This window comes from Coenobita brevimanus, chromosome 110 (assembly GCF_032717465.1).
Source record: "Coenobita brevimanus isolate Jiangsu-jjx chromosome 110, ASM3271746v2, whole genome shotgun sequence".
Lineage (NCBI taxonomy): Eukaryota > Metazoa > Arthropoda > Malacostraca > Decapoda > Coenobitidae > Coenobita > Coenobita brevimanus.
This window is the reverse complement of record NC_137063.1, coordinates 38,545,712-38,563,634: the sequence shown is the minus strand read 5'-3', so window position 1 is coordinate 38,563,634 and position 17,923 is coordinate 38,545,712. Positions and strand designations below refer to the sequence as shown.

At 40.5% G+C, this 17,923-nt stretch overlaps 1 protein-coding gene across 1 annotated transcript in view; it reads left to right on the top strand.

The window, feature by feature from the left end:
• The window catches only part of LOC145417325 (GTPase-activating Rap/Ran-GAP domain-like protein 3), a 750,816-nt gene that overhangs the window by 712,629 nt on the left and 20,264 nt on the right, over positions 1-17,923 (top strand). Inside the window, exons 17-21 of the mRNA XM_080286003.1 lie at positions 4,866-4,980; positions 8,078-8,188; positions 12,938-13,095; positions 15,931-16,044; positions 17,659-17,755. Coding sequence (XP_080142129.1) covers positions 4,866-4,980; positions 8,078-8,188; positions 12,938-13,095; positions 15,931-16,044; positions 17,659-17,755 — 595 coding nt within the window. The remainder of the gene's footprint in view (positions 1-4,865; positions 4,981-8,077; positions 8,189-12,937; positions 13,096-15,930; positions 16,045-17,658; positions 17,756-17,923) is intronic.

The window sequence follows — 17,923 nt, the reverse complement described above, 5'->3', positions numbered from 1 at the left end:
TTTGTGCTTCGGTGATCTTTATGCGTAACCTCTGATATACTTAAATTGGGTTTTATTAGTTCTGATACTTCCATAGCCATCATAGTGTCCTAAGTCGTTGCGTGTATCCTCTGAGTGCAAGTGAAGATAATGATTTCCCGTCATAGTGCACACCAGCCTATTATATCCATCATGTAAAATAGATCATGCTTGATTGTACCGGCTGTTGGCCGCTTAATTTAACCTCTTCGCTAGAGTGACGTAGTAGATTAGTTTATTATTTTCTATATTTACAGGCGATTTTATTCTTCGCTGCAGAGAATTTAAACTGGAGGCGTTAGACATAGCCTTCATTAGCCCCATTAGTAAAAGAGATATCTCTGAAGTCGAAAAACCTCGTCCATCGGTGGCCTGACTTTAATAATAATAGCAATAATAATAATAATAATAGTAATAATAATAATAATGATGATGATGATAATTAGAATCCTGAAATTGCTGATGCAGTATTCAGAGAACTCCACATTCCAGATGAAATGCTTTTGTTGTCATTATTGACCTAATATTAAGGGACTTGTATGACTCAGAATTGTTAATGGATTTTGACTGTGACTTTGAGATCAGGGTCAAAGTCATTCATACTGTGCAGATCATGTTCATCCATGACCCACTACGCTTCCACTGAATTTGGTCAAAATCGGCCAAATACTTTCTGATTTAGCACTTCAGGGCATGGGGCGGCCATTTCTGTTTTCCATAATATCTCAGAAAGTATTTGTTGGATCTCAGTATCAGTACCCAGGTGTACTAGTATATGTTGACGACTACTTACTGGAACATTTGCAGAGCAATGAATTCAGTAGTTTTTGCTGCACAGGAGAGCAAAAACTGAAAAAAAAAAATAACAGAGGGCGCTAGTGCGGCACTAGTGCTGGGGGGGGGGGATGTGCCAAAAGAAGCCTGCAACCAAGATATATCACTCCTGAAAAATTTAAGTCTCTATCTCTAGCTTTCTTGGAATACCAGCCTTCTAGATCTCCCACCCCTTCATATATATATATATATATATATATATATATATATATATATATATATATATATATATATATATATATATATATATATATATATACACATACAATATCAGTAAGAACACACTGTGGAGTTCTTAATGATAATGTTAATAATAATAATAATAATAATAATAATAAGGTCTTCGGTCAGAAGAGATTTGTCATAAGAAATTACCATATGTACTTAAGGCGTCAGTGATGGTGATTAATGGGTGACAAGTAATCATGGAGAGTGTTGCTATTAATAAGGGCGTTGACCGGGTGTGTCCTGGCTAACGAGGTGATTAGTGAGGTGGTTAATGAGCCCCGCCCCTCCGCTGCCGCTCATTACCCTCGACACTCCCTCCTCATTCCACACCCATTATTTTCACCCACCCTCATTCTTTTGTCTATTATCATTCTTGCTTTCATCGTCAGTCACAAGTCCCATATTCCTTCATCTTCTGTTTCTCCATTCTCGCTCTCGCATTAATTTTGTTTCTGTTGGCATTCATACTTTCATAATCATCTTAAATCCTTCACTCCTGTCCTGTCTTTAATCTATTGTTACTTCTACCAGACGATATTATTCAGCTTTGGAGAGACTTCAAACTGGAGAGGATAGGTACAACGATCATGAAGACAACAGACCTTTCCTTGATTGAATAAAGATAGTCCTGAGATAGCAGGGATGAAATACATGTCCCCTGACTGAAAGGGTTAAGTTCTGTATTATTCATCCTCAGTTCCTCCATTATCACCCAGACTCCTCTACCTCTCTGCCGTCATTTTCTTTTTTTTTTCTTTTTAAGTTTCCTTGTCTTGTTTCCCTCTCACCCATGTTCATTCTCAATTTTCCATTCTTTTCATCAGTTTCAGATCCTGTATCCCTTCATCATGGGTGAACCGTTCTTGCCTTCGCATCTAGTATTTTCCTTCCACCTTCATTTTTTATTCTGTTGATCTTACTCGCATCATCAATCTTAACCCCACCAATTAAGTTGCGGATTTTATATTCTTACTACGTTCAGGCAGCTTCAGTTTAGGAGAGGCCTTTGAAACTGAAAAGGTCAGACATAGCTTTCACTAACATCTTCAGTACAGGAGGTCTTTCATAAATTTAGTAAGATCAGTAGATAAAAAATATATATATATATATATATATATATATATATATATATATATATATATATATATATATATATATATATATATATATATATATATATATCGTCGGATTGCAGAGGTTAAGTCCTGTATTCTTAATCCTCTTGTTTCACCTTTCTCAGCCCCCTCTCATCTGCCTTTCCGCCCTCCTTGTTTCTACCTTTCCTTTGCACGCTCGTCCTTCCCCCTTCGTTTCTGGCACGTTTTCCCACATTTTGTTTTTCCCTCCTACCTCATTTTCATTTCACCTCGCTCCCCTCTGGCATTCTTCCTCCCCATTCTCAGTTCCACAATTCTTGCATCGTATTGTTCATTATCTCCCTTTCTTCTCTCACCCACTCACTTTATCAGTCATTCTACCATTGTTTGTACAACACCAATGATTACAACTCAACAGTAATGATGATGATAATAATAATAATAATAATGATAATAATAGTCCAGCCATCTGTTGTGTATTGAATTTAGCTATTAACATTAATTTAGCGAGAGTGAATAGGTAAACCATCTCCGTCCAGTCGCCTTGTAGGAATTTGAGAACAGGCAAAACAAGCAAAATCAGTGCGTACTGTGCGACCATGCAGTTTTCATACATTTTGCAGGTTTGACAGAGTGATTGCCAAAAGTAATAACAGGGAGAATGAGGCATAAAAGTGGCGAGGTCTGGAGCACAAAGGCGCGTGTTATGATGGCTTGAGTCCCGGCGAGGCAAATTGGGCGAGTTATCCCTTGTCTTCCCTGCCAACACCTCCAACAAAAGACGCGCCGTGATAGATTACCTCGTAGCCTTCTCTCTTTACATAAGCATCTCTTCCTTCTCTTTTCATCTCATCCTCCCTTTCTCCTCTCTTCATCTCAGCCCCCTTTCCTCCTCTCTTCATTTGATTCTCTCCTCTTCTTCTCTTCATCCCAGCCGCTTTTCCTCCTCGCTTCATCTCAGTAATTCTTCCTCTCTTCATCCCAACCCCTTTTCCTCCTAGCTTCATCTCAGTAACTCTTCCTCCTCTTCTCCATCTCAGCCCTTCTTCCTCCTCTCTTCATCCCAACACCTATTCCTCATCTCTACATCCAAGCACCTCTTCCTCCCCTCTTCATCTCAGCCCCTCTTCCTCCTTTCTTCCTCTCTGCACCTTTTCCCCCAGTCTCACTCCTCCCACTTTTGCCATGTATCCCTTTCTATATTTTAGAATCTCTTTGCAATTTTTCTTTTCTCTCTTCTTTTTTCCATCCCTTTTCCTTTCCTGTCTCCTCCCCTTTTCTGTCTAGTATTTCTTTTTTGCCGTCATTTTCATCGCATCTCATCCCTCCTTCCTCCTCTCTTCCAGTTTCCTTGGCTTTTTCATCTATAAGTATTCGTCCCTCTCCTCACATGCGCCCTCTCTTATCCCTTCTGTTAATTTCGCCCCATTTTCCATCTCCTTCCTTCGTCTTTTCCTTACTCTCTCCCTAACACAGTATATCTTTCTCCCTCTTTACATACGCATTTCATTATCCCTTGTCAGTTTCCTCTTGTCTCATATACCCATCCCCCTTCCCTCCTTTTTGCTCCTACCCTTTCCTCCTTTCCCTAACCATTTCTCCTGTCTCACTTACGCCCTGTCCTCCTATCTCATCGTCTTCCTCCGCCTCCTTCCTGACTTATTCTTTTTTCCATATCCTTTCCTTTCTCACTCTCCCTCATATTACGCCCTCCTTCACCTCCCACCACACCCTCCCTCCCTCCCTCCCTCCCTCCCTCATATTACGCCCTCTTTCACCTCCCACCACACCCTCCCTCCCCTCCCAGTCTCCATCCGCTTTCTTTCACCTCCTCCCACCTTCATTTAACCCTCCTCCACACCCTACTGGCGAAATCGAGGTTATAAGAGTAAAAATGCGCGAGAGGGTATGTGTGATGGTGTGTAGAATGGGAGGGATGCAGGCAGTCGTGTGGAAGGGATGCAGAATGGGCGCAGGGTTGGCGGGAATCAAGTCAGGTGGCGGTGACATAGGTCTGGTTTTAAGGCCTACAAAGGACAGCATTCCCGTGACCTCAGCAAACTTTGTGGTATCTCTTTCTGTGCGGTCTGCTGTAATTTTGCGTAGTACAGCTTGTTATTCTCTCTACCGTTATGTTATGTATTCCTTGTCATTTTAATATGATGTTGAATGTTATGTATTCAGTTTGCGGCGATGTAAAAGGTGTTATACAAAAGAGCGATAAGGTGTTAAATGCAAAACAAATCACAAAGGAAGTAATGCTGGAAAACCTCTTAAGCCAACGAAAACACCAAGATCTTTCCTTTTAGGGAGGGCGCGACACATGGAAAGATTCTAAACACGCCTTGTTCTTCCCTTGAAATCAAATACGAGTTACGAGAGAGTTGGTCGTAAGTTTGTAAATTCTATCTAAAAGACGCAAGTCCACACACTCCTCGTATCGCAAGTTTGTATGTTTGAGGCCCGGTTATGCAAGTCCACACACTCCATTTTTTTTAACATCTAAGAAAAATTCAGACGTGAAAAAGAAAGTTGCAGAATTTTAGGCCACACACAAGCGCTTCATGGCATAATCATCAACCATATAAACGAAGGAATATATCAGGGAAGACCAAATCTCGCATGCCTCGTTAGATTTCGGAATTTCACTCACCGTTACTCACCCTACCTTCCCTTCTCTTCCCTCAGCCGTGGGAACCGCAGTGCTGCTACCCTGACTTTCCCCATGAGGTGGTGTGTGGGGACTCCTGGGGGGACAGTCGCCTCCTCCTGGCAGCTTCTGAGGGCGTATTCTTGGTCGAGGGTGAGTACTGTATATGGCTGAGGGTGAGTGTGTGTATGAGGATAAATATGTGGTTGAGGCTCAGTGTTCTGTGGTTACTCGATATGGTTGAGGTTATATTCGAAGGCTAATATGTGGTCAGAGGTGAGTATGTGGTTAAGGAGTATGTGATCATGGGTGAGATATATGGGCGAGGGACAGTGTACATGATTAAGAGTAAATAGTATGTGGTTGAGGGTAAGTAGTAGCATGATCGAAGAGATTTTTTTTTTTTTTAATACCGAAATCAGATGTTTTATTATTTTAATCCAAAGTGAGTAACTGGCTACTTTTTTAATGTATAATAGGTGCTGAGAAAAATGTGAAAATTATTTTAAATACCGTTATTTGTGAATCTAAATATGTGACTTTTCTTACAAGAAGTAAATTGATAGAATTAAGTTTGTAAAAAAATGAATTTGTGGACTAAGAGAAAGTAAATAGGGAGAAATAAATAAATGAAGGAGGCTGGGTACACGGTTAACGGTAAGTAAACAGTGGAGGATGAATTAACATTGCCCCGCAACAACACACTTTCAAATAACATCCCCGCCTCCGCGGTATTCCAGCTATTTTGAATTACCTCGCCCTCCCTTTCCCAAAAAATAATTATACAACTATTACTGGCTTAATTACAACAGGCACACCCCTTCATTAACAGACTTCCGGCTCATAGACCTTAGCACATTACGTCATTTCCCTTCAAAAGCAAATCCAGCAAATCCATTAAGGGTTTCAACACGGTATCATAACACGATATTAAGAGCGCTCCCATGTCATGGAGTTTTAAATATGGCCTCCGGCAACTCGGACCAGAACAGACAGGATAAGGCAAGAGTTCATTTAATTTTTTGGTATTTTATTTACTGATGTGAAAGTTTATTATTATTATTATTATTATTATTATTATTATTAATAGGGGGCGCCAAATCCCTACACGGTGTACTGTATGTACTGCTCTGTACCTGTAGGATGTCCCCACAGAAACAGTTGCTTACTTGTGGTCGACGGGCCTGCTCAACCAGACGGACCGAAGATAAACAGCAACAACAACAGATGCAGTGTTTAATGTCCACATTTTCTTTTGACGCATTGATATATGTTGTACATGAAGTGCATCAGTCTTCATTTTTAGCATTACGCATGTCACAATGATACTATGAATTTGAAATAATGAAAATTTCGTTTCTCGTGTTTTAAATGTTGGTCTAGTATACTTTTTTTTTTTTTTTTTTATGCGAGGAAGAAGGAACCAAAGGCCATGAGCCCGCAGTAACAGTTCCCTCCAAGAGAAAAACAAAATACAATATAGAGCCAAATTCAAGATCCGATCATTTTGAGATGCCTGGACACACTGCGTTTGAAAGACTGGAGATCATAGGCAGCAGGAAATACAGACAGAGGGAGACAGTTCCAGAGCTGACCTGTTGCATAAATGAAAGACTGGGAGTAACGGTTAACTCTTGCATTAGAGAGTTGGACAGAAAAAGGATGAGAGTTTGCTGCCAGACGGGTGCTACGCGCCCGTCGTAGAGGTGGAGGAATGCAAGCAGACAGTTCAGAGGAGCAGTGACCATTAAAGTAGCGATAGAAAAGAGATAAAGATGCAACAGGGCGGCGAAGAGACAGAGGTTGAAGGGAGTCAGTAAGAGGAGGAGAGTTAATGAGACGAAAAGCTTTGTTGAATGTAGCTGTATATTTTGTTGCGGAAATTAGAATACACACAACCACATCAGGTTTACGTAGGCTAGTCTGCGCACACACACACACACACACACTTCCAAAAGAATGATAAAAGTATGGATCAGCCATAACGTTATCAGAGAAACGCCTCTTCCATCTTTTCTGTTTGTCCATTTGTTAGTCCTTTTTTTTTTTTTATTCCCTTCGACCGCCAATTGCTTTTTCCCCTTCTCCTTTCCCGCCTTCTTTTTCTCTCGTATGTATTACATTTCTTCATTCTTCCGATAACAAACTTTTCCATTCGCTCCTTTCCCTCCTGTTCCATTTTTCTCTTGCATTTATCAATTACTAGACAAAGAGTGAAAGAGTACCGGTAGGTGTGAAAGGTGGGAAGGAGTAGGTGTTCAGTGGGAAGAATGTTAAATAGTAAAAGCGTGAAGGACAGACGTAGAATTGGGAAGTGTAAAGAGGAAGCTGGGGAAGAATAAAGGTGCGAAGGTGCAGGTGTGGAAGGCGGGCGTTGTAATTGGGTTCATCAGGGAATAATCAATAGCATCTCTCTGATACCTGTGCCGCCACTCTCTCTTCACACCTGTCCTCCCGATCCCTTCATTCCTTTCCATACCTGCCTGTCCTTACCTGCCCTGACCTTCCACATCTGTTGTCAGTGTAGTGCATTTCTCATAGCTTGAAGTGTCTCATTTTTTCATATACTGTACTTTCCTATTCCTGTATCCGACTCTTTTTCACACTTGCCCATATTCCTTTCACTAGTCGCTCACGTACATCATTTAGGAAGTGCCATTATTGGTTTTCATATACAGCAGTCTCTCGTTTCTTGTTCTTAGTGGCATATGCTTTATGCTTTCGTGTCATGGCTACGCTCTCGCTCCTTATCCGCCGTTCCTGTTATTTCGCACACTTACTCCCTACAATTCCGTCGTTTCTTCTTTTGGGATTTCCCGGTTTCTTTCATCATCTCTTTCCCCTCTTCTTTATTCCTTCTTTTCACGTACTCGCCAACAATGTTCTAGAAACTATTGGTGTTGAGCGACAGACGGAAAGAGTTTGAGAGATAGATAAGCCTATGTTTTTCGCATGTCAGTGAAGAGAAATGGATGGTTTAGTGGAGGATTTAAAAATTTCGGTTCGTTCGTAACAAATGCTGCCTTTGCCATAAGACAGATGAAAGGTTTGAAGTGAAGTAATTGAAATGTGTAGATAAAGAAAAGCGTTAACTTGGGATTTTGACACACACACGCACACGCACACTAATACTGTACAGTATATGCATATATAATTCATTGCCATATTTTTACCCATATACTTCTCTTGTACTAATATTTTGATGTTATATGTATGAACTATGACCTCTAATTTCTCGCCCCGTTTGCAGGTGAGGGAGTGGCACACCGGGCAATTTTCGACAAAACTGTGCAGGTGAAGCAATTAAGTGTGGTTGAGGCCCACGGCATCCTTCTCCTGAGGGTTGACAAGGGCACGGCAGGTAAGTGTTATGGCTCTGTCATCTTAACTGGACCCGGATTTTTGTCCTTTTACAGCTTATTTCACGCAGCTTAGTGACAGAAAAGGGCAGTGGTGCTGCTCTGCATCGTTCTTATAGGACTTCTTCGTGACTAACATCATATTCTTCAGTGAATCTGTTGTTACACCCAGCTTAGGATGCAGTATAGAGGGATGACAGTTTTAGGGTAGTTTTAAGAATAAAGTGGAAGAATCTGCGAGATTCTGAAGCAGAGTGTACAGTAGGTGGCAATATTGTATGTAACGTTGTAGAGTTCCTAACATCATCCATCATGATAAATTTTTGCACATTACACCCAAACGTTCATTTGTATGTTGTTAATATGAATCCTCAACCTAAGCCTAACCCATGCATCTCGAAAAATCTCCCCAAAACAGATTAAAATCGTACCGTATGTAGGGGTCAAGAATACAGTTTTTAAAAGAACGTCACCATAATGAAAGGGTTGAGACCCTCACGTACTGAAGAGGTAAAATCGTCAGGTATCTAGAAGGACAACCTGCTTAAACAGTGTGGTAGCTGTTTATCCCGTGTGTTATTTACCTGTATATCCCTTGTATTATTCCGAACGTAGGTGGGAGTGTAGGCTGTTACACAATTTCTGTTGCAGATTATCGCACACAAGTATATACTTATGATAACTGAATTCTGTGTTGAATGATAGCTACGTAATCTACCTAATTATACAAGCAAGGGAGAATACAGATAAGGATTTTATATAGCGTTACAAAACGGTTTTATGTAATCACTACACTGATTGCAGTATTGCTGAGTACGTATGATATGCTACACGCTGTTTTTTCTTTTTTTCCAAAGTCCAGCTTACAGATTTCAGATAACTTACACTGAATATAGCTTTTGAATCCCTTTACCTCATTACAGATTGAATTACCGAATGAGGCTTTTGCCATGAAGGTAGGTTTAACAGATTGCGTAGTCATAGATAATATAAGTTAATACTGTAGCCTACTCATTTTTGTTATTTGAGTTTATGTCGAGCAGTAATTGATGCCACGCAATCCCATGTCTGATATTTATAATGCTCAGCTATTAGTGTAAATATATCACGAGGTGAGGTGCTTTGTTTAATATTTCAACTTTTTTTTTTTTTCGCTTGCCATGAAGAATTATAAAAAGCTAACTACACTCCCCGGTAAACTCCAAGATGGCAGTTACTCCAGAGCCGTCACACACACCACAAAGCCCGCCAGGAGACAGGACGTGTGTGCTAGGCAATCCCTAGGTCCTGTCCTCCCCACTTACTAATTTTAATCAGCCCATACCCCACTGACCGGGCTAATGTATGGCCCGGCCTGCAATAAAGTTGCAGGAAATCTTTGAACGAAAAAAAACCAGAGCCGTCATTAAAAGCAACACCATTATCTTACTGGAATGTTTTCTGGGATTTTAATGTCTGCTGGAAGTTAGAGCTGGAAATTATAGCAGTGATATTCTGACGCAGCTGATTTCTGCGCGAGAGTGTACGCTTGTGTTTATTTGATGATTTCATGAGTGTGGGTGAGAGTGTAGATTAGCTGTATTTCTGTAGATCTATGTTATTGTGTATGAGAAACTGTAGAGACTGTTTGCATAAGTACAATAGGGTCTCTCTCTCTCTCTCTCTCTCTCTCTCTCTCTCTCTCTCTCTCTCTCTCTCTCTCTCTCTTTCTCTCTATCTATCTATCTATCTATCTATCTATCTATCTCCCCGTTGTTTCGTGGGTCAGTATTGAATTTGACGGGTTAAGAGTTGTTGGCTAGAAAAGACTATTAACTGATGTAAAAGATGGCCTACTTTCGTTGCTTCTTGCTTTAATAAGGGAGGCCTAAATGGGAAGACGTATTAGAACAGGGTAAGGATCTTTATTTATTCATTTGTGTAATTATTTATTTACCTATTTATTGTGTATTTTATTTAAGATATACATTCCCCATTGGATGATTTGCAAGCGTGTTCAGTTACCAGTCGTAAGTAATTTTTGCATAACATACTGTATAAGTGGTGTTTTAACACCTTATGTCCAGTGAAGTATTTTTATCTATTATTGCAGCTTACAGAAGATTTCATTCAGCTTAGGGAGAGACGTCAGGTTGGTGGTGTAATGGAGACTGTTCCTTTCCTGTCGCTGCAAACTGTTCTCCATATTTAACAAAATCGTCCGGATGTAGAAATAAAGATCACGGGTTTACACAAATTATTCTCTTTGTAGATACAGTAATTAAGTTCTTGGTCTGCATAACCTTGCTTATACAGAAGTTACTGTGATCAGTATCTATCACAGTATTTGCAGTGCTGATAATGTAAGTTAATATATTCTGGCGTCTGTAGACAAAGCACACTGCTGTGTGGTTAGGCGGTTTGCGTACTTGCCTCACAGTAGGTGTGCCCCAAAGTCTAGGTTTGATACTCATGACGGAGTGGGTGCTTATAGTATGTAGCCTACTTTTATATGCCCCCATATTTAAAGTCACAGGTAATACACGCTCTAACGACTGGACCCAGCAGCCCAATTTTTGGCATGGAAACACATGACCTCCAGTTCAGACATAGGCTATGTGAGGTTGACCTCCGAGGCCATTTGAGGTCACCGGTCGGAGGTTATCATGTCACCGGTAATAGTAACAAGTGAGCACAAGTACTGTTCGTTAGTCTGCGAAAGCTGAAATAGAAAGTTTCTGGACCTCTTATGATCCCGCTTCAAAAGTATAAGAGGTACATAGTCTTCCTGGAGTAGAAAGAAAGAATGAAGAACAAATAGGGTTAGTGTTCGCCTTTTTTTTTTTTTTTTTTTTTTTTTTTTCCGGGCAACGCCGGGTACCCTTACTAGTTCGGTATATACTTTTTGTTTCTTGCATATTGACAGGCCACCTTTCATGGTGTATGTTTAAAGAAAGCTTTCCATCCAATTATAATGTGTCCTTTTATTTCACAATCATGGTCTTTCGTACACTTAGACAAAAGTGTCGCTAGCCAAACTGACCCACTGTGAAGTGATGGGATTAGAACTCAAATGAGCCTATATGAATTTTGTAGCTGTTGAGAAAATATTGTTATTCACAAGAAGAAACTTTAATCAAAATTGTTCCGTGGATCAGATATAATTCTTGCGTTTTTTATTCGTTTCTATTATTTTTCTAGTGACCTGAAATAAACATTCGGACCAGGTGAGTAAACCAGGTGAGGTGAGTTAACTCGGGTGACCAGCCGCGAAGGCTGTGTGTTGTTTTCAAGCAATAAGTGGAAATCAGATTGTGACCAAAATTCGGTGTGGATCCTGTGGCAAGGAAAACTCTAGTTGACTGCCTTGTGACTCTGGAGTTGCTGAAGTACTTGAGACGGTTGCAGAAACTGAGGAAAAGGGTGTGGGTACTCCGTGGTGGTTCGTGTACAAATGACGACGAGACGCCAAGACAGACGGCACTTCTAGGCGTTTAGGCTCGCAAAAACACACACGTGTGAGGGCAACTTGACTGCTGTCTTTTCGCCTCTCAAAAGCTGCTCGCATGTTAGGCTAGTTTGTGCATGGCAGAGATTTATTTATAACTAAAAAAAAGCAGTAATACCAGCAGGAGTAACAACAACATTCTAAGCACATGCCTCTTTTTCATACTGGACATCTTGTGACACAGGGGAAAACAGGGTTTGCGTCAAAGAAAAATGCATTTAGACTAAACCAGCTGGTCTGTAATTAATTACATTAGCTAAATCCATATAAAGTTTGTTACGAGTGAATTAACCTGTTGTAACTACCTGTGAATTATCTTACTTCCTCTAAACTCAGAATACATTAATCCATGTTTGTAAGTAAATTACATAAACTACAAGCAAAGGATGTTGACTGGTGGACAACTCTGTCTTTCAGTAACTTCATACTGTATTATAGTAGCCACTGTATGTAGGTACTGTACAGTTAGCCTAATCCATTCATTATCCAATCATACGTTGCCTCATGAGGAGCATAGGAGTCTGGGGCTAGGTAAGTTGGTCCTGACATTTAAGACGAGAGTGACCAGCCTCACTCATCCCTGGGTGGCATTATGTGAGCAATAAACCCCAACCAACCCTTGGATATAAACCTTCACCAGTTCAGTCCGATTGGAGCACAGTAATAACCCACTAAACCACCAGCTGCCAAAATTTGGTTATATGGTTACCACCTAGCATAGTAAATGGTTTCTTGGTGTTCAGGAAACCATTTGGCTTGTCACTCAATATAGAGTCATCCACAAGCAGAAGGAAGAGGAAAGGATGAAGGAATGCAAGGCAGAAGAGGGAGCATAAAGTCACCCATAGGCAGAAGGAAGAGGAAAATGAAGGAGAAAAAGAAGAGGATGGAAGGAAAAATCGATGGAGGAGAGGAAAGGTTAGATATCCCAGAGCAGCAGTACATTGAGTGAGTGGATGGTGAGCGCCCCCACCTACCACTGTACAGTACCTTAATTAAGTTATTCCCACACAGGTACAGAGATTAGTTTCTTCTGATACTCTGATTTGTCCAGCTTTGCTATTAAAGTAACCTTTGATTAAATGGAATTAATTTTAACTGCATAAAAATAAAATGGTATGGAATATTAAGTTGATGATTGGTAGCCGATATACTTTTCAGTTCAGTAGCTTGCACTTATCTACCTTATCATTTCTAACTATTACTGGTACCCATTGTTGTTAAGTATAGCAGTACTGGTACACTTTTTCTTGTTTCTTCTAAGGTCGTGATGGCAAGATCCATGTATTTCGCCTTTCTGACTTTGAGGGTGAAGATGAACGAGTTAGGAGTAAAGCAGAATTGAAGGAGCACCGGCTGGAGCGAACTAAAGGATGCCATTTATACGCTGTATCTCGGCCTGGAGGTTCTCACCTAAGGATGGTTGGTATCTGAACTTATTACACAATATGTATATTTTATTAACTCCCACAGCCTAAGGACTCTTACCTTAGCTGGATAAGATTACTATATCTTACATTAGCCTGAATAAAAAATACTGTATAGTCATCCCGAGACTGAAGAGATGAATTGGCATTGTTATTAATCCCCTCAGCTCAAAGCTGTCTTTCCGAAGCTGAATAAAGTTCTGTGGTATTAGCAAAAATACTGTAAGTAAAATGCAGGGACACCCTTAGGCTGAAGGAGTCAGATTCATTGTTATTTATTTCAGTACAAAGAAGGTGTATAAGTAATGGAATTATGGAACAGTACATTTCCCTTCATAGGGTTTTTCATTATTATTGGAGGAAAATACATATCAGTTAGGTACGGTGATGAATCACAAGTTTTTCTTTATTTCTTATGAATTTTTTTTCTGTTATCGTGTTGATAACTTTTTCTGATCTAATGATGGGATGAAAAACATGGAAAGTATAGATGTGGGAACACTTATCAGCAGCAACCCAGTGAAATGGCAATCCTGTTATTCAATTATTGCTGAAGAGCAAAGAATCCTGACTCCATCTCGCAGGCCTGACAGTGTGCACAGTTGTTGTTTTTTTCTGCATTTTTCTCGTGTGGCACTTCACATACATCTGCAAGATCGAATAATTTTGTCTCATTCTCTTGATGAACCTTCTGTGCAGTGCTTTAATGGTAACATTTTTCTTTGTCATGTACAGTATGCTAATATATCCTCCCTCCTAAATCACTTGATGAAATAGGGTGAGATTAACCAGGATTATTTGTGTGCCCAGCATAGCTTCATACAGGCTACCCTGATATTTTTTCTTGGTTACAAGACATTCCTGAAAAAGGAAAGTACACTGTACACCTTATGACCACATATACTCCCTATTACAGCACTACTTCTGAGAAATTCTGTACGTCAGTGCTTCACATAGCATTAAATGACAGCCTTTAGTTAGCTGTATGTTGTGATACTTGGCCTATGTAATATTATTACATCGTCCAAAGCACATTTGATTTCAAGTTTTTGTCACAGTAGTTAGGAGATTATACAGGAAGAATGACAAGTGTGTATCAAGAGGTTACGTGAAGCTCTTTAGCCTCAGTTTGTAGCTTATCCTAAACAACTTATTTTTTATATGACATGTCACTAAAATATCATGGTAATCCTAAGAATGTGATTTAGCCTAATCAGCATAAAACATTTGAGTTATGAGATATTCTGGCTGCTCTGGACATTCCTCTGGATTTTCCGGTTTAAGCAATCTACCGTGGTATCTCTTATTTCTAATGTAGTGCACATGAATTAAAGTTCTACTTAAAATTTCCAATCCCCTTGTCACATCCTATGCAGGATGATATGAACATGCTGCCACATGGTACGGGAGTGCACAAAGGTATCATAACATAGGCTGTGAGTCCTTATGGTTTTCCTAGGTTTTAGGGTAAAAAATGTCATCGTAAGTGGAGAAACAAGTCGGTATTGTTTAAAAGCTGGGAGGGCTTTTATATAGTTTTGAGGTGGGGTGCCCACCAACCACTCATTCAGTATAGTGTTGCCTTCAGGTGACTTTATATTGAATTATAATCCAGTTTCTTGCAAACCAGAAAACCATTTACTACTTTGGGTGGTAACCACATAACTAAATGACACCTGGTGGTTTAGTGGGTTAGTTAAGGCTCTCCAGCTGGATTGAGCCTGTAAGGGTTCATGTCTGAGGGATGGATTGAGTTTATTGCTCCACATCACGCCACTCATATGAATGAGGCTGATAGCGGTAGTGTCCACCCAGAGGCCAAAATCCCTCATATTTCCCTGCACCTTGCTGTGGGGAAGAACCTTGGTCTGACCCTGACAAGGCATTGTCTGCCACAAGGGTGCACCGGTTCCCCGCACAGTGTACGTGTTATACTGTACCTGTAAGATGGCCCTACAGAAGCAGCTGCTTACATGTTGATGGGATTGTGGCCAGACAGAGTGTGATTGAGTAACAAAAACAACCTTTTATCTTGAAGTGCACGTAAAAGTAGGGTAAAATGGGGTAATTTTGCTGCGATGCCAGTAGGCCCATAGCTCCCAAACTATTGCATGGATTCGGCTGCTGTTGGGCTTAGGTTTTAGAGGAATGCCGACCTAACAAGGTCATGTGAAGTATTGATACATTGTGGGGGGGGGGGGGATGGCTTTGGAGAAATGAAATTGTTTACCAAAAATTTTCAGCATTTGTTGTGTCACTAAAAACTAAAGAAAAAAAAAAAAAAAGATAATAATAATAATGTTTACCCATTATTTACACATTTCAGTTTATAAATGGTTCAAAACTATTTGCATTGTTCACACACACAAAACAGTAATTTGCCATTTACTCGTGCCATGGGAGTCCCCCCAACCAACGTAACTGTGAAACAATGATGAATGCCATCGAGTTAAAGTTCGCCTATAACCTGCCATAGGCCCTACTGTATGGTAGCCCATGCTACCTAAGCCTAGTTTAATCAGTCGTGTACAGTATGTAGTGTGGTATTACAACAATAATAACAACAAGGTCGCAGCAAAATTACCCCGTTGGATGTGGTAATTTTGTCATGAGACACTTGAAAAAAAAAAAAAAAAAATCTGTGGCAGGGGCCCTTCACCCCAAAATACAAAAACAATTATAGGTATCTTTAGCAGAAGGGCTGAAAGTACAGATAGAGCAATAAAAATGTCAATAATCCATGTGTGGCAGTTTGTGTGTAGCAAAAACCACTCCTCAGCGAAATTACTCCGTTTTACCCTACAACTTTTATATCCGTTAACTTTTACAGGTGGTGGCAGTGGGTAAGAAATTGATGGTGCTACAGTGGCGACACTCAGCTGCCTGGACTGCTTGGTGCCCTGCCTCTGACACAGACACCGTCGATGGATTCCAGTTCATACGGGTGAGAAGTGAAGGTCAGGAGTAGAATTACAGTAATAGAGGGGAAGTATGTGGAGGAATGAGGAACAGAATGGTATCTACAAATACTGTATAATTATCATCATCATCATAATCATCATCTGGACCTCCTTTCCCACCCAAGGGCAGGGTGAGGAGTAGCAATGCCCAGACAGCCCAATGAGTCACGCTTCCATTCACTCATCATTCAAGCCCCCGGAATCCTGGCTTTATCGGATACGCCAAAAACATTTCACCACGTTCTGTAGCTTCACACAAACGTATCCGAATGAGCCAGTCCGGACGCTGCCACATTAAAAGGGGGTGCCAAAATCCCTGAACATGCAACTTCCCCTCACAATAATCATCCAGCCAGCTCAATCTCTTGTCAGTTCCCTAGCCTTACCGACTTCCAAACCTCTCTTCCTCACACACTCATCCACCACATCTCTCCACCTCCTTGGCCTATCTTGCTTCCTCCTTCCTTCAAATTCGCTCAGATATACCTTTTTCACCACTATTGTTATCCATTCTCTCCACATGACTACACCATCTCAGTATACTCTCTTCGATTCTGGTGTCCACTGGCCTCCTCGCTCCACACCTTTCACGAATCACATTATTTTGTATCCTATCCACCCTCTGTACCCCACATACATTCCTCAGCAGTCCTATCTCCACTGCTTTTGCTCTTGGCTTTTCATTTTCATGCCACACCATAGTCTCACATCCATATGTTAAAGTCAGCACAAACACTCCCTCATGTAAGCCTCGTGCAGCTGCAACACTCAAGCCTCTGTTTCTTGGCAAGGCCTTCATTGCATTCATTACTGTATAATAAGAATATAAAAGAATATGAGGGAAGTAGGGTAGTTGAAGATATAAAGGGTAATGGTGTATTAAAGAAAAAAAGGTGACATAGAAGAAGGGAGAGAAAGTACCGGTATGATAAGAGATAGACACATTAGGGAAAGGATGTAGTCACAGGACACGTGATGAAGTCAGGTTTTAAGTGTAATGTGTAAAGGGTCACATAATATCAGTATGTCACCAAGTAGTGTATGATGGTAAGAGGGTAAACTCAGTCTCTGACTTGGAAATTGGAAATGTTAGTGCCTTGAGTAAATCATGATGTACCATATCTAGCGAAGTTGTAGGTTGTGTGACAGTTTACCAATTTCTTTTACCTTTTGGAGCCTGGGGCATAGGAGGGCTCAAGGCTAAACAACTATAGTTTGGATTGTGTGTGTAAGCCTTGGGAGACAACCCTACCTTGCTGATAGCAAAAACATGATTGAAACGCCAACAGCCACCATTTTCATTTGAACCATGGTGTGTCAGTACACAGCCCGCATAATGTAGCACACTTAACAAAGCACTGCACAGCACATATCACACTAAGATGCCAACACAACATTAATGGTGCAGGAAACCTAACCCCTGTTTGGGCTTCCTCATTTCTTCTCTCAAGCAGTGTGTTCCTCTTCTTTAATTCTTGCCATTTAGTAAAACTTATTTGTCATTATCTTAGAACATAACTAATTTTGGTATCTAGATTTCAGGCATTGTCTGTTACTGAAACTCCTTCCATCATCTAATTTTGGTACTTGTATTTCAGGAGGTGTCTGTTGCAGAAACTCCTTCCATCATCACCTTAGTTGACTCTCCAATAGTATCTTCAGCAGGAGGTCTCACTGACAACAAAATATGCATTGGTAAATACCGTACTATTACATTATGTAGATGTGCAGTACTCTGTTCAGAAGTTACTGATTTCATGCCTTGTATATATTGAAGAAAGTACTGTACCATCATATAAAGAAGTTGGGAGACTAAGAGGAGCAGCAGATGATGGGAAGGATGTGTATAAGTACATAAAGGAG